This window comes from Gorilla gorilla, chromosome 19 (assembly GCF_029281585.2).
Source record: "Gorilla gorilla gorilla isolate KB3781 chromosome 19, NHGRI_mGorGor1-v2.1_pri, whole genome shotgun sequence".
Classification (NCBI taxonomy): Eukaryota; Metazoa; Chordata; class Mammalia; order Primates; family Hominidae; genus Gorilla; species Gorilla gorilla.
Window position 1 is genome coordinate 86,684,892 of NC_073243.2, and position 22,929 is coordinate 86,707,820.

Genomic DNA, 22,929 nt, shown 5'->3' on the forward strand with positions numbered 1-22,929 from the left:
TGTTCCAAATAAAGTAGACAAAAACATGCAATTATTTCCACCACAGGTTGCCACTATAATACAGTTATTTGTAGAAGAAATTTAACAACGCATATCAAAAGTCTCAAAAATGGTTGTGGAATCAGATCTAAGAATTACTCTTAAGGTAATAATTAAGTATGTGGACAATAATTTACATCTTTATCCCAGAGAATAATTTAAGACACAAAAAATATCTAAAAAAAGTTACTGGATAAAGTGTTTCAGCAAAAAAATTTACAATAATACGTAAATAGTAAAATTATATTGACATATTATATTACATGCTAAAGTATATAATACAAGTTAAAAACACTCCCTAAAAGAGTAAAGATGATGTGATTACATCTACACATGTAAGAGACATCATAGTAGTGATTTTTATTTTCTTTGTTTTGATATCTTTAAACACATATAATTAAAAGTTAGATTGTATATTAAAAATAATTGTTCTTAGCATCTATCTAAAGTGAAAAAGTTATGAATAATGACAAAGTTTAGGGAGTAGATCTGATTAATTCTGTTGTCTTTACTAGTAATACCTAATGTCCTTACCTTCCTGGATCTGAAGTCAGCAGTGGTTTAGCAGTGTGCTTGAGACAAAGCATAATTGTCACTAAAAAGAGAAACAAGAACTTTACTATAGAGTTCTAAAGTCAAAATCTTCAAGCTAAACATAGGTAATGTACATAATTTTAAAACACATAATTAAATTTTAGCAGCTGTTGTCAAGGAAATAACATTATACAAGTATTGTGTGGGCACTCTCAAACGTTTCATATACCTTAAAACATAAAGCTCTTAAAATAAAGTGTATGTGAAAGTTCAGTAATTTTTACAAATATAAATGAAGTGTAAGTGAAAAGGTCATCAAATTTGACAATTAAAAATTCCAAACATATTAAACAATTCTGCAAACTAAAAGAAAGTAACCATTGGGCAAAATCCAAGCAGAATACATATAAAACTGAAATTAGAGGAATATTCTAATAGTAAAGATTTTAACTACTTGAGTTATATAATAGAAAGGAAAATATTTGATAATACAAAAATAAAGTTTTTGTATGGAAATAAGGTATCATAATAAGTAGACATAGTTCAATTACGGGAATAAAAGAAAAATGAATGCATCAAATAAAGAGGAATATATAGAAGTTTCTATAATTCACTTAAAATCACTCAAGTAGAACAAAAAGTAATGGTCTGCTTCTCAAGCATATCAAAATGCTAAAAGGAGCATAAACACATAAACAGCAAAATTCATTCGAAGTCATGGAGAGCAAAACAAAAATGTAGATACTGACACACACACAAACACACACACACACACACATATATATATATTTAAGTATTTATGCGTGTATGTGAGTGTGTGGCTATGTGTGTATGTGCGTATAACCAATCAGACTGTTGTCAGAAATGTATCATCCAGTAAAGAACTGTCTTTTGTGTTACTGGTAGAAACATGAATTGCTACAACCATTTTGGGGAAACAAAAGCAAAAATGCACCAAAGTCTTGAAATTCTATTAGATTAAAAATGAAAACAATGGCAATCATTAAAAAGTCAGGAAACAACAGGTGCTGGAGAGGATGTGGAGAAATAGGAACACTTTTACACTGTTGGTGGGATTGTAAGCTAGTTCAATCATTGTGGAAGTCAGTGTGACGATTCCTCAGGGATCTAGAACTAGAAATACCATTTGACCCAGCCATCCCATTACTGGGTATATACCCAAAGGACTATAAATCATGCTGCTGTAAAGACACATGCACACGTATGTTTATTGCGGCATTATTCACAATAGCAAAGACTTGGAACCAACCCAAATGTCCAACAATGATAGACTGGATTAAGAAAATGTGGCACATATACACCATGGAATACTATGCAGCCATAAAAAATGATGAGTTCACATCCTTTGTAGGGACATGGATGAAACTGGAAACCATCATTCTCAGTAAACTATCGCAAGAACAAAAAACCAAACACCGCATATTCTCACTCATAGGTGGGAATTGAACAATGAGATCACATGGACACAGGAAGGGGAACATCACACTCTGGGGACTGTTGTGGGGTGGGGGGAGTGGGGAGGGATAGCACTGGGAGATATACCTAATGCTAGATGACGAGTCAGTGGGTGCAGCACACCAGCATGGCACATGTATACGTATGTAACTAACCTGCACAATGTGCACATGTACCCTAAAACTTAAAGTATAATAATAAAAAATAAAAATAAAAATAAAAAAAATAAAAATAAAAATGAAAACAAACAAAAAGGCAGAATAGTTCATGCCAAAAAATTCTACTCTAAGGATTCTGTCCTCTAGGAATGGAAGTAACAAGTGTTAGGGTTAAAACAAATAATACAACATTACCTTAGTGGAAGCAGGTGGGAAACTGACGGCAAAAACTTCTACCGAAGGTTGAAAAGCTACAGCTTTTAGATGGATAAAAAGAAAATTACCTCCCCAAATCAGATACATCGAGAGATTTGTTAAAGAATACAAAATTATAGCTAGATGGGGGAATAAGTTCTGGTTCCATAAGTCTGTAGGATGACTATAGTTAACAATAATACATAATTTCCAATAGCTAGAAGAAGGGTATTGGAGATTCCCAACACAAAGAAATGATAAATGTTTGAGATGATGGATATGCTATTCACCCTGATCTAATCACTATACATTATATGTATCAAAATGTCACTATGCAACCCATAAATATATATTTCTGTAAATTAGAAAATTAACGCAAACAAAAATCTAACTAGAGACGAATGCATGCTCACTTTATTTGATGTTAATATTTGAATCCCTTTACCAAATATCTTGTACTTCTAGTAGAGTAGAATGTTGTTAAAACTCTTCAGTCTTTCACCATTAACTGGATATATATCCGTATCCACTGTCAGTGAGGTTGGCCTGCAGACCACCATAAAGACTTAGAAAGATACTGGTTCTTATCTTACCAATGCATTTCCCAAAGCCTGAATAAAGGCAATATATTATGTACCCTCTGGGATTTAATTAGTAATAAGTGAGTAGATTCAACATAATAAATCTACTTCAGCATTTCATATCCCTAAACCTGAGGATACTTCCTTCTGTGGTACACTAAGCTTGCTCTAATACCTGAATTTTAATGGAGATTATGGTTGGGTTTAGATTTCAGTCAACCAACTAATTATTAGAGCTGCTGCCAGCTCCTAGGTTAATAGACTGAACCCATATATATATATTTTTTTATTTAGTATTTTTCTGTCAATATTTTCAACCTGATCCAACACTACATCATCCCTTTCACCCTAAGTTGGCACCTATAAGATTGTTTCTCATGATTAGTCCCAGATTTCTGTTTATTATTTTGTAATTATTGGCATGTATGCTACAACTCATGAATCACAATACCTAACTTCCTTTGTGGGGCTGGCTGAAATGTGAATCTAGTGACATGAGACTGAGGGGTAGATCTTAATGCGAATCAGTATTGCCTTACAAATCAACAGCTCAAGTGAGGCTATTATAGGTCTGTTAGGCAAAGGATATATCATTAAAACATAATGTAGGTTTTAGAAAGCAACATTCCTGAAAATACTGTATATCCATATGACATGACTTACATACAGAATAAAAGAAGCAAATAATACGTAGATTATTTAGTAAAACTACCACATAATAAATGTATAGGAAAGTGTATAAGACTCAACAAACAAATTCAAGACAGTGACTAACTCTGAAAGAAAGAACGTATGTGCAACCAGAGAGAGTAATCCAGGTGGCTTCAACAACACAAATAATGTTTTATTCTTTATTTGTATTCTAAGTGTGTAGGTATTCACTGTAGTAATAGAATGTTTCATGGCTATTTAATTTAGCTTTACGTATTAAAAAAAAATCTCCGTATCACATCATGATTCCATTTGAGAAATAAACATGCAACATATTGAATATGTGTCTCCTTTTATCTATGATTTAATGAGCAATCTGTAATAAGTATCTCACAGAAAGACACGCACCAAGGTAAACTGACTTTTTCTTTATTTCAAATTGTTCAAATTGTTGCAAAACATTTTATCATTATAAAACAAATCAAATAAGTAAAAATTTTTTAAGGTAAAATTATATGACTACTAGAAATAAAGCATATTATTTAATTTCTGAAAGCATAAATTAGATATATAAGAAAATGTGAAAAACGTATACAGGATTAGTCGGGTAGTATGGTTAGGGAAAAAAAGTAAACAGAATGTGTGTGTATGCATACCACAATTCTTTATTTGTTTGTACTTATGGATTTATTTATTTCGTTATCTAATTATTTGTTTATAAATTTACACTTTCCTCAAGAGTAACTATTAATAGAAAAATTACTCTTTGTCTGGAAAAAAAATCTAAGTTTTTCTGCATCATATACTTTTTGAAGTCTACTTCTTTTGAAATAGATTATTGATACTTAAATTTAATTATCTTTCTTGTATAATCTACCTCAACAGGAATCTAAAAGCAAAATTAAAATCATATTCTCATCTTTCACAAGTTCTATCACTCATAGCTGTATTAAATAATAGTAATGATGATCTCAAAGTGGAATTAAAGGGAAATCCTCAAAAGAGACAAAACCTGTCTTTGAACTGTAAGTTTAACCTGTTCATGTGCTACTTACTTAAAATGATTTCTAATATATATAAAAGTAATATACATTTATATATGCATATATATATACTCAACATATATAAATATAGACATGTAGATATTTTAAAAAATACTGAATGCTCTCAGAGGATATGAATTACTTCTCATTAAAAGAGTTTTCCTAGTGTTTGAAAAACCAAGTTGACAAATTAACACTGATCTATATTATTTGAAAAATATAATTATCTTGATTTATTGAGTTTCTCTGTATATGTAATTGCACACACACAAACACAGCTGGTGGTATATATGTTTTTATATTGGTCTCTGCATAGAAACATATTTACAAATTAATATAAGCCATTAAAATTATAATACCTTAAGAAAATAAGGAAAAATGCATACTTCAGTAAAGAAAAAGCAATCTGAATATTTGTGAACAATGTGATAATATTAAAATTTTAAAAAACCCTAATATATGAAATAGTTAGCTTCCAAATTTTTCTTCCACAGTTAGATTTGCAACTAAAATTTACTATTAATATGTAAAAAGACATTACCATTTATCGATGTTTAAAATGTCTTTAGAGTTGCATTTAGAGTTAAATTTATACTCATATTCCTTCTGTATGAGTTGATAAATAAATTTAACACAACAATTAAATAATATTGATTAATAAATTATAATTAATCAAGTAAGAAATGTAAAAAAAGTAGTAAAAAACAATACAATTGAAAATTAAAAGTTGTGTGTTTATTAATTAAATATAAACGTGAGGAAAAATGCAAGGATATTTCAATGGCAAAAAGATGTAACAAGGAAGAAAAAAATTATAGGATATTATATACGAATCTGTATTAATTAATCTGATGTTAATTTTAATTTGATATTAGAGAAATAAATATATCTCATGTAAAAATACATTCCTATATTTTTATACTGTTATGTATTATATAATGTAACATATATACTATATATAACATAGTATATATTATATATAGAATACAGTATATATAATATATAGAACATAAAAATGTTATATATAACATATTGTATATGTTATATATTATATGTGTAATATATTAGATATGTGACCTGTATGTTATATAAAAATTAATATATTGGATGTAATATATGTTATATAATTATATAATATTTATATACTAATATAAAAATATGTATTAGTGCAGCATAAATATAATAAAATGTATTATAATATATACTATATGTTACACATATACTATAATATATAATATACACTATATGTTACACATATACTATAATACATAATATATACCATGTTACACATATACTATAATATATAATATACACTATATGTTACACATATACTATAATATATAATATACAATACTATGCATACTATATATTCTATATTATATATTACATATAATAATTACATATGTAAATATAATACATATAATAATTATATGTAACATATAATATTCATCTGCCTCAGCCATGTGAATAGGATCAACATCAACAGTGAAAACTTATGTTGATAGTAAGTAACCTTGCTATGATGTGATGAGAATGGCATTAACCCTGTTATCTTCCTTTCCCAACATGCATAAATCCAATCTAATCATAAATAAAATACCAGACAAATCTTAACAGAGGGGCACTCTACAAAGCACCTGCCAGTATGTTTCAAAACTGTCAAAGTCAACAAAAATGAGAAAAATCTGAGCAACTATCAAGAGGAGAGGAGCCTAAGGAGACAGAACACCACAAAATAATGTCATACCCTAGATAGAATCTTGGAACAGAAATGGACTATAGGTAAAAACCAAAAAAACCTGAATAAAATGTGGTTAGTCAGTAATAATGTATTAACTTTTGTTCATTAATAAGAATGAATATACCATACTGATATGTTAATAACAGAGGGAAAAAGGGTAGAGAATTGGGTATATTAGAACTGTCTGCACTCTCTTCACAATTCCGTAAATTAAAAACAATTCTAAAAAATAAAATTTACTTAAAATTTTTATTAAGAAGTAATGCAAAACATTATCATGGAAGTAATATGGTCATTAGATCCTATGATCCAAGTGATTAAAATTTAAATATATCTATATAGCTTTAGGAGAAAATATACCCAATATTGTCATTTAATGTGTTTTGTTTAAAATTAGTAAATATTGTTATTTCTAAGCAAACTGTTACCCACAGAATAAAAATCCAGAATGACTAATTTCTATAGAAAATACTATTAGAATCTTGTGTATTTGTTTTTTTGGGGGGGATATATATAAACTTTGTAAATATGGCAGAAGAAAGGACCAGTCGGTGCCATTTATATCTTTACGTATTCAATCCAAAATAAATTGATTATTTTTAATTCAACAATTCAACATAAGTAGGAGAAGAATAATTGGGATATTTTTTCTAATTAGCCATCTTATACAGATTACATTGTTTACAGTAAAATTAGAAGCATCTTAAACATAAACACATTAGTAATAGCATAAAGATATTTTCAGTTCATAACATCATTAACATATTTGAAACAACTGGTAAGTTATTTAATGTGCTAAAGTATTTCTTCACTATCCATCAGCAAATAACATTGTCTTCTGTGGTGAACATCCAAAACATTAAACCTTTCATAAAATATTAATGTTTAAAGAGAAGGAATGTAACTATTGATTTTTATAAAGATGAAATCATTACTGTGCTATTTCATATAACATAGTAATAATGAATATCAGGATATTCAATTCAATTTTCTTATTAGCTATTCACTTCTTATTAAAATAGAACTTTTTATTCAAGATTTTATCATATTTATTCTGGTGTCTTAAATGTCCCTGGGTCCATTAGACAATTCTCTTTTTTAATTTGCTCAGAAGAAACATCATCCTGTGTCCTTGAAGTAAAACTCACACCGCTGTTACATCCTGATAGCTATGGTTTTGGCTTGTACTGGGGCAATGATATGTAAATGATGTGTTGTTTCAAAGTGTCTGCAAAGCATTTTGGATGAAGATAAGCTTGAAGTCAAAGGTTAAATATGAAATTGAACTGAATGATCTCAGTGGAAACTGAAGTGCTGACAACAGCAGCATAATCCGATCCTTGGGTTGACCTCAGCAACCTAGGCAGCCTGCAGGCCTATAATATAATGATCTAAGCAAATTAAAAAGAGATAAAAATGTGCTAACGTTTTAGCAATAAGCTCTTAAGCAAAATCATAAGAAGCAGTGAGTCTTATAAAATAATCCTGATATATATAGTATCTTTATATGTCGGTTAAATTCACTGATATTCCCTGCATTTGCCTGCGAATTAGGTAACCAATGTTTTATCATTGCCAGATAAAACAATAATTGTGCATGTGTTAGTGTATATTGTTTGTGGGGATCTCCCTATGTATTTTACACAAATATTATATAATATACTCAGACATATAATTTCTTAGATAATAAGAAAAATTATCTATAAAGAGACTAAAAAGCTATGATAAAATAATGTGTAATTCTCCATATACATACATATTAACAAGGGTAAACGTAATTTCCCAAAACCCGAATAATCATAGCAGAATTTTTAAAACTAGGATTTTAATGATTAAAGATATGCAGTCCTGGCCGCCATGCAAGTTACATTCCTTTGCATGAAGGTAACTGACAAGCAGTTACAAGGCGGACCTACATGCGTTGATCTTAGGACATCACTTTATGCAGGTAATTCATATGTAGAAAATAGTCTGGAAGCTGAATTACATCCTAGTTCCTGGTTCCTTTACCTCCAGATAAGGGAACTTGAAGGAGGCACAGTGTAATGAATGTTACGCAAATTATTTCCAACGTGGCATATGGAGACATATTCCAGAACCCCTTGAAACAAAGGGATTAATATATAAATGGAAAGAGCTACTTTACCACGCTTTCAGTATTTACGTTGGAATTCTTCCCACAATCTATCCCAACCTATGCATATGCAGTGGTATTTTTCTGAGGGTAGAAGAAAACTACACTATCAGCTGAGAAAATAAAATATGTTAAGAATGGAATTGGTAAAAAAGAAAACAGCAGAAAATGTGAAAAGAGTGTGAGATCTTTGGGTCCAAAGAAATGGATGAAATAGAGGGAAGACTGGATTCACTGTAACAGTACTGAGATTTCGCTGAGAGTGAGTACGAATACAATTGAATCATCTGCAGTTCCCAACTGTGATATTGAGAGGTGACAGCGTGCTGGCAGTCCTCAGAGCCCTCGCTTGCTCTCGGCACCTCCTCTGCCTGGGCTCCCACTTTGGCGGCACTTGAGGTGCCCTTCAGCGCACCACTGCACTGTGGGAGCCCCTTTCTGGGCTGGCCAAGGCTGGAGCCCACTCCCTCAGCTTGCAGAGAGGTGTGGAGGGAGAGGCCAGAGCGGAAACCGGGGCTGCGTGCGCACTTGCGGGCCAGCTGGAGTTCCGGGTCAGCTGGAGTTCCGGGTGGGCGTGGGCTTGGCGGGCCCGCACTCAGAGCAGTCGGCCAGCCCTTCTGGCCCCGGTCAATGAGGGACTTCGCACCCGAGCCAGCAGCTGCGGAGGGTGTACTGGGTCCCCCAGCAGTGCCAGCCCACTGGCGCTGTGCTCGATTTCTCGCCGGGCCTTAGCTGCCTTCCTGTGGGACAGGCCTTGGGACTGCAGCCTGCCATGCCTGAGCCTTTCCCCCGCCTCCGTGGGTTCCTGTGCAGCCCAAGCCTCCCCGACGAATGCCGCCCCCTGCTCCACGGCGCCCAGTCCCATCGACCGCCCAAGGGCTGAGGAGTGCCAGCACATGGCGCAGGACTGGTAGGCAGCTCCACCTGCAGCCCCTGTGTGGGATCCACTGGGTGAAGCCAGCTGGGCTCCTGAGTCTGGTGGGGACGTCATTATATCTAGCTCAGGGATTGTAAACACACCAATCAGCACCCTGTGTCCAGCTCAGCATTTGTGAGTGCACCAATTGACACTCTGTATCTAGCTGCTCTGGTGGGGCCTCGGAGACCCTTTATGTCTAGCTCAGGGATTGTAAATACACCAATCAGCACTCTGTGTCTAGCTCAGGGTTTGTGAGTGCACCAATCAGCACCCTGTGTTTAGCTCAAGGTTTGTGAGTGCACCAATGGACACTCTGTATCTAGCTGCTCTGGTGGGACCTTGGAGAACCTTTATGTCTAGCTCAGGGATTGTAAACACACCAATCAGCACCCTGTGTCTAGCTCAGGGTTTGTGAGTGCACCAATCAGCACCCTGTGTCTAGCTCAGGGTTTGTGAGTGCACCAATCAACACTGTATCTAACTAGTCTGGTGGGGCCTTGGAGAACCTTTATGTCTAGCTCAGGGATTGTAAATACACCAATCGGCACTCTGTATCTGGCTCAAGGTTTGTAAACACACCAATCAGCACCCTGTGTTTAGCTCAAGGTTTGTGAATGCACCAATCGACACTCTGTATCTAGCTGCTCTGGTGGGGCCTTGGAGAACCTTTATGTCTAGCTCAGGGATTGTAAATACACCAATCGGCACTCTGTATCTAGCTCAAGGTTTGTAAACACACCAATCAGTATCCTGTGTCTAGCTCAGGGTTTGTGAGTGCACCAATCTACACTGTATCTAGCTGCTCTGGTGGGGCCTTGGAGAACCTTTATGTCTAGCTCAGGGATTGTAAAGGCACCAATCAGCACCCTGTCAAAACAGGCCACTGGGCTCTACCAATCAGCAGGATGTGGGTGGGTCCAAATAAAAAAATACAAGCAGGCTGCCCGAGCCAGCATTGGCAACCCGCTCCAGTCCCCTTCCGCACTGTGGAGGGTTTGTCCTTTTGCTCTTTGCAATAAATCTTGCTACTGCTCACTCTTTGGGTCCACGCTGCTTTTATGAGCTGTAACACTCACTGGAAGATCTGCAGCTTCACTTCTGAGCCCAGCGAGACCAAGAGCCCACCAGGAGGAACGAACAACTCCAGATGCTCTGCCTTAAGAGCTGTTAACACTCACCGCCAAGGTCTGCAGCTTCACTCCTGAGCCAGCGAGACCACGAAACTACCAGAAGGAAGAAACTCCGAACACATCTGAACATCAGAAGGAACAAACTCCAGACGCGCCACCTTAAGAGCTATAACACTCACCACGAGGGTCCGCGGCTTCATTCTTAAGGTCAGTGAGACCAAGAACCCACCAATTCCGGACACAATATGATTTGGGAGAGGAATTAATTATTTGTATCTGTAGTTTAGATGGATTAATAACATTTCTCATCTGTAACGTTTCCAAAAATCAGTTAAAATTAATTGTTTCCTGGTCATTAGCTGTTTTTTGATGATTCTTTACAGTTTATACAATTCAAGTTAAATATATGAATTCTCTGTGCCCTTTTTGGAGCTTTTGTTTTTGGTATTTCTCTCACATTGAAATTTCTCCCTAACTGGAATATAACAATTTTTTCTGGTATTCTCCAAGGCTATTGTTTCTACTCTTTATCAATCAAGTTCTTAATGCAAAACCCTACAAATGGTCAATAGGTATATGAAAAAATGCTCAATATCTCTAACCAGCAGGGAAATGCAAATTAAATCTACAATGAGAGAACCTCTCAAATCTGTTAGGATCACTATTATTAAAAATAGAAAATGACAGATGTTGAAGAAAATATGGTGAAAGGGGAAACCTTGCACACTGTTGGGGGGAAGATAAATTGGTACACCCATTATGAAAAACAATAAGGGTGCTCCTCAAAATTTCAAAATTGAACTATCATATGATCCAGCAATCTCATTTCTGGGTGTATATCCAGAAAAAATTAAATCAGCATTTCCAAGAAGTATCTGCACTCTTATGTTCATTTGTAGCATTATTTACAATAGCCAAGTTATGTAATCAACCAAAAGACCAACAACAAATGAATGAATAAAGAAAATGTGGGCCAGGCGCCATGGCTCATGCCTGTAATTCCAGCACTTTGGGAGGCCAAGGTAGGTGGATCACCTGAGGTCAGGAGTTTGAGACCAGCCTGGCCAACATGGCAAAACCCCGTCTCTACTAAAAATAAAAAAATTAGCCTGGTGTGGTGGCACATACCTGTAGTCCCAGCTACTTGGGAGGCTGAGGCAGGAGAATCACTTGAACCCGGGAGGCAAAGGTTGCAGTGAACCAAGATTGCACCACTGCACTCCAGCCTGGGTGACAGAGTGAGACTCCCTCTGAAATACATACATACATACATACATACATACATACATACATACAAAGAAAGAAAATGTAATATACATGCACAATGAAATGCTCTTCAGTCTTAAAAAAGCAAAAGAAGGAAATCCTGTCACTTGCAATAACATACATGGATCTGGGGACATTACACTAAATGAAATAAGGCAGGAACAGAAATAGAAATACTGTGTGATCTCACTTATATGTGGAATCTGAAAAGTCAAACTCATAGAAGCGGAGTAGAATGGTGGTTACCTGGGGCTACAGGTGGGAAACTGAGGAGATGTTGGTCAAAGAATACAATATTTCAGTTACACAAAAGAATAAGTTCAAGCAATCTATTGTACAACATGGTGAATATAGTAAATAACAGTGTATTGTAATCTTGAAAATCGTTAAGAGAGATCTTAAGTGTTGACACCACAAAAACTGTTAAGTATGTAATGTAGTGTTAATTACTTGAATTTAATCATTTACAAGGCATACATGTTTCAAAACATCATGCTTCACATAATATATATAATTTTTTCGATTAAAAATGATCACTTAAAAATCAATCAAACAAACAAATGAGACCCCAGTAAAGGCCCTAGGATGTTTTCTCCAGATAATTTGTAACCGTCTATGCTCCAGTCTCTCTCTCTCTCTCTCTCACATTCCACACATCTCACATTACTAAGGTTTGTATATTTATTTCCACTGGAGCATATCTATGTTCATCATGCTGATTTGCGCAATAGAAAAAAGCTATAATAACTTATTTGATAGATATATCTGCCATATTATATCATATTCATGTATAATTATATAAAATGCATGTGAAGGGAATATTATTCCCAAAGTGTTAACTCACACTTGTTTTGGTTTCTGAATATTATTTTAATTTTATTTGTAAAATTAATTTACTCTTTTGTTTTCCAAAATTAAAACCTTTCTTAGGACATGATATGAAAAACTAACATTGCTGCTGATATAGTCTTTTTCACAAATTGTTAACCGTTTAGCATTTCTATCTGTAACTAGGAGAAGATAATTAAAAGTTGGACAAGCTTCTGCTGACAGCAACTTTCTAACTTCCTTCTCTTAGATGTGACATATCAATATGCAATAATATACTTATAAATGATAAAAATAATTTTAGAGAAACCATACCAAATTGGAAGGGAGACAACTGTTTGTCAAAATGGAAATACATATTCTTTAGCATTTCACATACTTAAAGAAAATACAGTTCCAGTTTTCATTAATTTAAATTATTCTTTGATAGTTTATGAAAATAAAGATTAGTGTCTGGACAAGCCTAGAGACATAACACTGAATGTTTCCAAAAAAACCTGTACTCTAGTTGAGAAATAAAAGAGGGACAAACATAATGATTCTGTATGGCGTAACATAATGTCCTATTAGAGGCACTAACTGCCATATTTAAGGGGAAATGTGAGATCATTTCAAAGCTGTAGGATGTGAAATTTGTGATGGATTTGGAATGGTGATAATGTATTAATAGAAAACAAAATACGAAGTGGACACGGGCAGAGGAAATAATAAAAATAACAAATAAATAGCAAAAGTGTATCTGAGATTAGAAAGCAGGAGCATGTTTAGGAATGAATTTTATGTTTGCATTCTAGGAAGAAGAGTGGTTTGACTTGGGATCGTGGGAGGGTGTACCAATTTATAATTCATTTTGAATGCAAGTAAAATGTCTTTCATTATTATGGAGATAAATATACAGTCATGCATCATTTTATTACTGGTTAGGCAATTTTGTCATTGTGTGAACTCCTTAGAGCGTGCTTACACAAACTTAGATGGTACAACCTACTACACACTTAGGCAAGATAGTAAAACCTATTGCTCCTAGGCTATAATCCTGTACAGCATATTACTGTACTGAACACTGTAGGTAATTGTAACACAATAATATCTGTGTATCTAAACATATAAAAATACAGTAAAAGATGCTATAAAGGATTAAAAATAGTACACCTATATATACACCTATATAATAAAAGTCTACTTTAATCTTAGGGGACCACAATTTATATTCAGTCTGATATCCACTGAAACATTGTTTTGCAGCATGTGACTGTGATACAAACAGAGGTGTAATTTTTGAAAATATAATGAACCAATGTTCACAAACTGAGTGCTTCTAGATGTGGGAAAAATAATAAAAACTACAATAATGCAGGGAAGAGACAATCACTTTAAGAAATATGATTAGTAGGGTATAGATAGAAGCTTATATTAAGGGAAAAAAGAAGATTCAATTATAGTTCAGATAATGCCATCACGAGGGAATGACATAGAAACATTTGAAACTCCTTGACTGGGAAAATAGTAACATTACCTACTAAGTAGAATTGTACCTCTTTTTCTAGAATAGTGAATAAAGTACTAAAACTAAGAATAATAAATTTTAAGTAGCTTCACCTTCTAAAGATAGAAGAGGAGGAAGTATAAGACTCATCCCTGCAGGACTTACCAAGAGCAATAACAATCACTATCACAAAATACAGGTTGAGCATCCCAAATCCAAACATTCAAAGTGCTCCAAATCTAAATTTTTTTTTTTTTTGAGACGGAGCCTCGGTCTGTCGCCCAGGCTGGAGTGCAGTGGCACGATCTCAGCTCACTGCAAGTTCTGCCTCCCAAGTTCATGCCACTCTCCTGCCTCAGCCTCCCAAGTAGCTGGGACTACAGGGGCCTGCCACCATGCCCGGCTAATTTTTTTGTATTTTTAGTAGAGACGGGGTTTCACCGTGTTAGCTAGGATGGTCTCGATCTCCTGACATCGTGATCCACCCACCTCGGCCTCCCAAAGTGCTGGGATTACAGGCGTGAGCCACCGCGCCTGGCCAAATCTAAACCTTTTTGAACACAAATGTCACAATCAAAGAAATGCGCACTGGAGAATTTTGGATTTTGGAAATTTGGAATAAGGATAATCAGTAAGTATAATGAAAGTATTTCAAAACAAAAACATCTGAAATTCAAAACACTGCTGACCCTAAGAATTTCATATACAGGATATTCAACTTGTAGCATATTTCTCATTTCTCTCATTTTCATGTATATAAATATAGCATATATAATATATACATCTATATCTATCTATACTTATATCAATGTCTATTTATGTTTATATACCACAAATATATAAAGATATATATGACACATCATATCTACATAGATATATGTATCATATGTAACATATCTATCTACATTTATATTAATATCTAGAATAGATATATAGATATAGGTTTACATATAGATAAATATAGAAAGAGATTAATATAAATAAATGTACACAATGTGTATTAAAGAGAAAGAAAAATGTCAGAAAAAAAATGGAGAGAATTGTTAGTATGCCAAGAAAAGAATGTGTTCCTTCCCCTGTCTTTTCTACCATGTGGTGGCTTTGACCATCCATAAAAACCAAGTGAACTGTTTTCATGGTAATCACACCTAGGATGAATGCTGAATGTCAGCATAACCAGTTTATTTCTTTTTGATAAGATTTTTTTAAAAAGGGAATGGGGTTGGCAAGCATTACAGCATTGCAACAGAGAGTTGAAGTAGGGGAGAAACATGTACTGTCAGTATTTGGGGCAAGGCTGTGAGTCCTCCATGAGCCTTGAGTATACTTGAGTTTGTGCCACTTTGCTACAAAAGTTGATTGCTAGAGAGAGGTATTCAGCAACACGAAGCAATAGGACTGGACAACCTACCAGGGCAGCTGAGAGGCAGTTTGGAAAAGCTGTCCCAGAAGGCATCTCTCCAGTCAGGGAACTAGAAAGTATGGAAGCTTCTTTAGGATTCCTGTAGAACCCACTCATAGGAAAGATGTAAGTGACCCAATGGAAAAAGGAGGCATCTACACATTTAGCCTGTAGTTCATCCTGGAGGCCAAAACTCAAGTGGAGAAGGGGAAACCAAAAGATAATGGCAAATTGTTAGAAAAAGATTCACCAACACACACACACACACACACACACACACACACACACACACACACACACACCTGTTTTTGTTGAGGTTCTCCAGAGGGACAGAACCAATAGAAAATATGTATATACAAAAGATGGTTTATTAGGGAGAATTGTCTCACATGATTACAAGGAAAAGTCTCACAGTAGGCCATCTGCAAGCTGAGGAAACAGAAAAGCCAGCAGTAGTGTCTCAGACCAAGTCTGAAAGCCTAAAAACTAGGGAAACTGACATTTCAGCCTTCAGTCTGCGGTGGAAGACCAGGGAGCCCTGGGGAAACCACTGGTGCTTCCCAGAGTCCAAAGGCCGAAGAACCTGGAGTCTGATGTCCAAGGTCAAGAGAAGCAGAAGCAAACATCAGGCACAGAAAGAAGAAAGAGACAGCCAGAAGACTTAGTGAAGCAAAGTGATCCCACCTCTCTCCACCTGCTTGTTCTAGCAGGGCTGGCAGATGATTGGATGCTGTCCGCCCACATTGAAGTTGGGTCTTCCCCTCCCAGTCCACCAATTCAAATGTCAGTCTCCTTTGGCAACATCCTCATAAACATACCCGGAAACAATGCATTACCAGCCTTCTGGATCTCTACAATCCAATCAAGTCAACACCTAATATTATTCATCACAAAACCCATGTGTCAAGCACATACACACACATCAGCACAAACAAACAAGGGACACTAAAGTTCAACTGAGAGGGGAAAACTGAGCGTAAGTAAGTGCTTCTTTTAGGCAACAAATGGGATTAGAATGTACAGGTTATCATTATGTCTCAACATTTTAAAATCTGTTCAAATTGTTAAGAGCTGGTTTATGGAGGTTGTGATGAAGGGAGACGAAACAAGACCACTTCTTCATCTTTTCTAAATGCAGACAAAACCAGCTCGCTGTGCAAACCGCAATAGTCAAGCTAGTAAGTCCACTAATGAGACTGCTGCTCATTTACCCATTACAGCTTTAGTTTATCTTTATTTCACAATGGTAATGTTGTTAGAAACCCCATCATTGCTCTTTGTAAACTTACTAGTTAACTGGTTGTGTCTCCATAGAGAGTGAGAAAAAGTTTGGGTTGTATGTTATATTTCTACATCTGTCTTTGGGGTACAATTCAGTGAGAGAGCCATTGTTTTCACAATCTGGCTCCAACCACTCACGTCACCCCATCCCCATGTCTCCCCAGCCTCCTAGTGAACTCTAAATACCTCACTCATAATAATTACCCTTCACAAAGTTGGTCAGTCAAATAATGTTTGGGATAAAAAAAGTGGGTAGTGTGGTAGGAGAAAAACAAGAAGCCCAAAGATTGCATGTGACAGATTGAAAAAAAATCAGTCTCTCACTTGAAAATAAAGTCATTTTTTTCTGAGAATTGTTTATTGTTCAATTTCTTGGAATGTATGAAGAAATACTCCAATAATCTACTCAATGATAGAGTAAATATTAAAGTAAATATCTATATACAATTGCAAAAAAAAGCAAAACCAAATTGTGATTAGACTAGTCACATTATACCTGTACACCACAATCAAATAAAATAGGTTAGTTTTAAATCAGATACACACAGTACAAGCAACTCAGTTTTCCCAATGTTATGAACATTGGATTTCAGCAACATAGTTTGTTCTAATATTAAAGCTGAATAATTTGATTAGTAATTTGTAAAGCAAAATACGTCAATTTTTTACCTCTTGAACATATAGTTACAGAAACATGACTCATTTCTAATTTCAATTCAATATTATAATGTATCCTTTGCCAAAGATTTCCCATTTGTTTCTCAGTGGTGTAAGGTGTTCATTTTAATTTAGAAGTTGTTGAGGGCCTAATTATTTTTCTCCTTCTCTTTCTTTTATAAAGCAAAAAAAAAAATCCTCTAAATATCCTAGGCAACATAGCAAGGCCTCGTCTCTACAAAAAAAAAAAAAAAAAAAAAAAAAAAATTTAGCGAGACATGGGCACATACTGCTAGTCCCAGCTACTCAGGAGGCTGAGGTGTAAGAATTGCTTGAGCCAGGGAGGTCAAGGCTGCAGTGAACTGTGATCAGCACTGCACTCCAGCTTAGGTGATAAGAGTGATACGCTGTCTCTCAAAAAAAAAAAAAAAAAAAGAAACTTTTCAAAATATGAGTTTAAAATGTCGGTATTTTAACATGTATGAAGTATAAATAGTGGCAATATGTTGGAACATTTCAAATAAACTCAGTAATATCACTTTCATATTTTAATACATGCATTCTAAATATAATCTTGTCATATAATTGCTTGCACTTATATAAATAGCATAATAAATCACGTTAAGAAACTGGAATCAAATGAAAACAAAACAAAACCTTCCAATTTTATTAGTTAGCAATAATTAATCAAAAAAAGAATAGACTCTTTAAAAGTATACCCTTATCCGTATCAAATAAAAACTACCACCTCCAAATGATTGAAGATTTTTAAGGACATTAATTATAATGTATTGAAATAGTTCAGTAGTTTAAGTTGACCAGATTTATTGCACAGTTTCCACAATGGTTTAAAATTTTGCAAAGGATTAAATGCCAAAATATAAAGCCACAAAATTAGTAACATTAGTTTTATGTCACACTTACTCCAGAAGAAAATGGTCTGGTCTTAGTTCCGGTCCGGCAGAGATCGCGGAGAGACGCAGAACGCAGCCCGCTCCTCCAGGGCCCTCCAGGCCCTCCGGCCCCGGGCCGGCGGGTGAACTGGGGGGCCTCGGGACAGGCCGAGCCCTCTGCCCTGCAGATACCGGAGGCCTCTGCTGTGGCTGCCCACTGGCTGTGCCCAGACCTTGAAGCCGCAGCGAACCTCTCTTTCCCACCCCACCTCGGTGACTGATGGCGGCCGTGGCGTCTCCCAGCCCGGACCCCGCCGGCACCCGGGTCTCCCGACCCAAGCCTGCTGGGCCTCGACGAAACCCCCGCAGAGCCGCCAGGACGCAGCGCCTTTGGGCGGCGCCGGGCGTGGTGGGCCGGGAAGTATGGCGGCCGCTCGAACGCCGCGTGGCGGAGGCCATTAAGGCGTGGACGGCCCGGGAAGGCGGCCTAGGGAGGCAAGCAGGCTCGGCCGCCTCTTTCGGCCACGGAGCCGCGCAGATCCGGTTCCCGGGTGACCATTCTGTCGCCATTGGGCGAGACCTACCTAGTCCTGACGACAACGGACAAAGGCCTTAAGGGGCCTGAAAGGTGAGCGAAGTCCCGAACGACGACGGGTGGAACGGTTAGCGGCCATCGGGCGGTTGGTCTTCATTCTACCAGACTTTGCTGTCGGAAGAGAGAAATGGTAGAATGACAGGCCACGTTTGGCCCGTTGGAAATGCCCACCACCCTCTGGGAAGATTTACTGGCCGTTTATGGAAGGCCTGTGTATATAATATGAAAAAGCTGCTCTCAACTCCACCCCAACCTTTTAATAGAAAACATTTGTCACATCTAGCCCTTCTAGATGGAAAGAGGTTGCCGAGTTATGATAAAAGAGTTAGAAAGTTACACATCTTGTAAATTCTCATTTGTTTAAAAGAAATCGTAGAAAATACATGTCTTCTGGAGATGACTTTTGGAAATGGAGTTGTTAAGACGGCCTCTGGAAGCGATACGTTCACGTTTGTTAAGTGGGTTAGATGACGTGGAGCTGGAAGACCTGAGAAGGAAGAGAAGAAGGTTCTATGCTAGACTGGTCATATTTAGAAGACATTTTCATATTCTATCCATTGTTTTGTGTGCATTTTATTCCTCACTACTGTGTATATAGTTGACAATGCTAAGCTTTTTTGAAATGTCTCTTCTTTTTAGATGTTCTGAAGTGCCTGATATGTTAAAATTAGAGGTAGCAAAATCACATTTTGTAAATACCTTTTTGTTACAATTCATAGGAAATATTTTTTGGGGGGAATGGCCAAATCACCTGTTGAGTAATACTCATTGTGTTTGTGCAGTGGTTCAGGGGAGGAGAGAGGAGGGGGAGGTGCAGAGAGCTCTATGCCATCCTGTTTACAGCGAGGCAAGATGAGTCATTATGTCTGTGCATTTTGTTTTACTTATCTGTGTATATAATGTACGTAAAGGACAGACGAGTCCTAATTGACAACATCTAGTCTTTCTGGATGTTAAAGAGGTTGCCAGTGTATGACAAAAGTAGAGTTAGTAAACTAATATATTTTGTACATTTTGTTTTACAAGTCCTAGGAAAGATTGTCTTCTGAAAATTTGATGTCTTCTGGGTTGATGGAGATGGGAAGGGTTCTAGGCCAGAATGTTCACATTTGGAAGACTCTTTCAAATTATAACTGTTGTTACATGTTTGCAGTTTATTCAAGACTGCTGTATACATAGTAGACAAATTAACTCCTTACTTGAAACATCTAGTCTATCTAGATGTTTAGAAGTGCCCGATGTATATTAAATGTATAGGTAGTAAAATACCACTTTGTAAATATCTTTTTGCTAAAATTCATAGGAAATGGTTTTGGAAATTGAATTGTGAAGCCACCTTTGTGAGCAGTATAGTAATGTCTATACTTGTTCAATGGTTTAGAGGAGGTAGGAGGGAAGAAATTGCAAAAGGTAATATACTAGTGTGTTCATACTTGGACATTTTCAGACACCATTTTTCTATATGTTTTGTGCATTTTGTTTTGCTCTGTATATAGTATATATAATGGACAAATAGTCCTAATTTTTCAACATCTAGTCTCTAGATGTTAAAGAGGTTGCCAGTGTATGACAAAGTAGTAAAATTAGCATATTTTGTACGCTTTGTGTTGAAATTCATAGGAAAACTTGTCTTCTGTAAAGACTTTTGCATAGGAATTTGTTCGACCATCTCTAAGCATTACACGTGCCTGTACTTGTCCACTGGATTGAAGGCAGAGAAGGAAGGGAGGAGGGAATGATTCAAGGCCAAAATGGCCACATTTAGAAGATACCTCAGATGATAACCATTGTTATGTGTGTGCAATTTTATTTAACAGTGCTGTGTATGTGGCGGACAAGTTATATGAAATATCTAGTCTTTCTAGATATTTGGAAGTGCTTGATGTATTTAAAAGTGGTAGTAGAATAACACTTTGTAAGTAGCTTTTAAAAACTGATGGGAAATGCTGTTTGGAAGTGGAATTGTTGAACCACCTGGGAGGTGGGAGGGAAGAAATTGCAAATGGTGTTTTGCCATTGTTTATTAGAAAATTTCAGCTTAAAAAAAAATGGTCTGGTCTCAAGGATAGTTGTTTGCAACTTAGCTCTTTTATAATAATGTAAAAAAAGATTTGTCTTTCTTTATTTTCAAAAGCTGACTTTATATAGATTCTAGCTTCTGACCTAAATCATTTCCTTCATATAATAAACTTTTACATGAAATAATACTTTCATTCAGTCGATTAAAATAATTTTCCTACCAGCTAGTAGAGTGCAACGTGTAAAAATCTACAGTTAAATGGGATCAAATCAGACAGTACAGATTTCCTAGACCATAAAATCTATAAAAATCAGAAGCAATGGATTTAACTCCCAAATTGTTCATTTAAAGATCTAATTATTTGTGTTTGACATTAAAATAAATCTTAAATAAACATAAGCACTTTTTTTTAGGAACAGTGTTATACTTGTTATAGTACTAAATGTAGTCATCTTCTACTGGTAGTTGGATTATTCTTTTACTCACCACATATCGATATTTAAATCACGTGCTTAATTGGTCCTATTTAGCTTTGTTTCATCTTATTAGTTACAAGGTGATATTTATCAAATGACCTAAACCATTATTCAAATGTATTTAAAAAAAACAATTGAGACGTTATAGTTTTACTATTGTAAACTATATTAAAATAGACATTTTCTATGTGATCTATTTGGAAATTATTTTGTTGGAAAAATTGTCATGTAAGTTCCAGAAAAAGAGACATTTTACTCTTCAAATTGTAAGAGTAATAACAGACAGCCACATTCTAAATTACTCTTCTATACACATTTCCTATTTGACAATTCTACAGCCATTAAATTAACTAATCATCTTCCTGGGGTGGGAATTTCATGCTTCAAATATGGGTTGATTAAAGATTAGTGTTCCTGGTGGTTGGTCACCTGATTCATCATTAGATTTGAAGAGCTGTGGCTTCTACGATAAATAAACACTGCAAAGCATTCTGAATATTTTAAATGCATGGTTTGTTTTCCTGAGCTCCCTGTGTTTGAGATTGCTCTGGATGCTTATGTGTTTTTTTTCCCCTTTGCATCATCCTCATATACTTTACTTAGCACAGTTGGAAAAAATATAATCAAAACTATTTTGACTAAATTTTAATTTAAAATTAGACTTTAGAATAGAGGCATTTTTTACTTTTACTTTTGAAAGTAAATATATCTTAAAATTGTGTTTACAAGTTGGATAATCAAATATATTGCATTTTCAGGTATAAAGAAATTACTTTTCTTGAAATTAACTTGAGAAATCTTCTACATCCCCTCTTTTCTTATTAACTGTTACAAAACAAAAACAAAACTTACGTAATCTTTGAAAGTCATACACTAAAGCCTTTAGGAAAGAATGTACCAAGCATAACTATTTTTTCTATTGCCATCTTTTATATAATTATATAATTTTATAATTTTCTTAAGAAATCAGATGACAATTGAATACATTTGGGGTGTATGACTTGCCATTTTAATATACGTATACCTTGTGAAGTGATTAGCATAATCTAATAAACACATCCATCGCCTCACATAATTACCTTTTTTGTATGTGCCATGAGAACACTTCAGATCTGCTCTTAGCAAATTACAAATACGCAATATGTTATTATTAACTATAATCACCAGGCCGACAGTAGGTCTCCAGTAGTTATTTAGGTTGTAGCTGAAGATTTGTACCCTTCGTCCAATGTCTCCGCTTTCCCCCAAGCCCTCCATTTCCCTGGTAAATGCCATTCTATTCTTCATTATTATGAGTTCAACTTCTTTTTTAAGATTCCACACATAAGTGAGATTATGCACTATTTATCTTTCTGTGTCTGGCTCACTTCACTTGGCATAATCCCCTCGAATTTCAGCTGTGTTCTTGCAAATGGTGGGGTTTT

The 22,929-nt window shown here is 35.4% G+C and overlaps 1 protein-coding gene across 5 annotated transcripts in view; it reads right to left on the reverse strand.

The window, feature by feature from the left end:
* Positions 1-21,992, reverse strand: part of LOC115931305 (uncharacterized) — a 128,405-nt gene extending 106,413 nt beyond the window's left edge. For 4 of the 5 annotated variants that reach the window (XR_010131795.1, XR_008673048.2, XR_008673047.2 and 1 more), the window contains exons 1-2: positions 18,999-21,202; positions 574-634 (exon numbers count right to left, since the gene is read on the reverse strand). Coding sequence is in view for 1 of the 5 variants with exons in the window: in XM_031003555.3 (XP_030859415.3) it covers positions 18,446-18,984 (539 nt within the window). In the remaining 4 variants the exon portion in view is untranslated. Of the gene's footprint in view, positions 1-573; positions 635-18,445 lie in introns of all 5 variants that reach the window. The other variant, XM_031003555.3, reaches the window with a different exon arrangement.
* Positions 21,993-22,929: the final 937 nt, after the last annotated feature.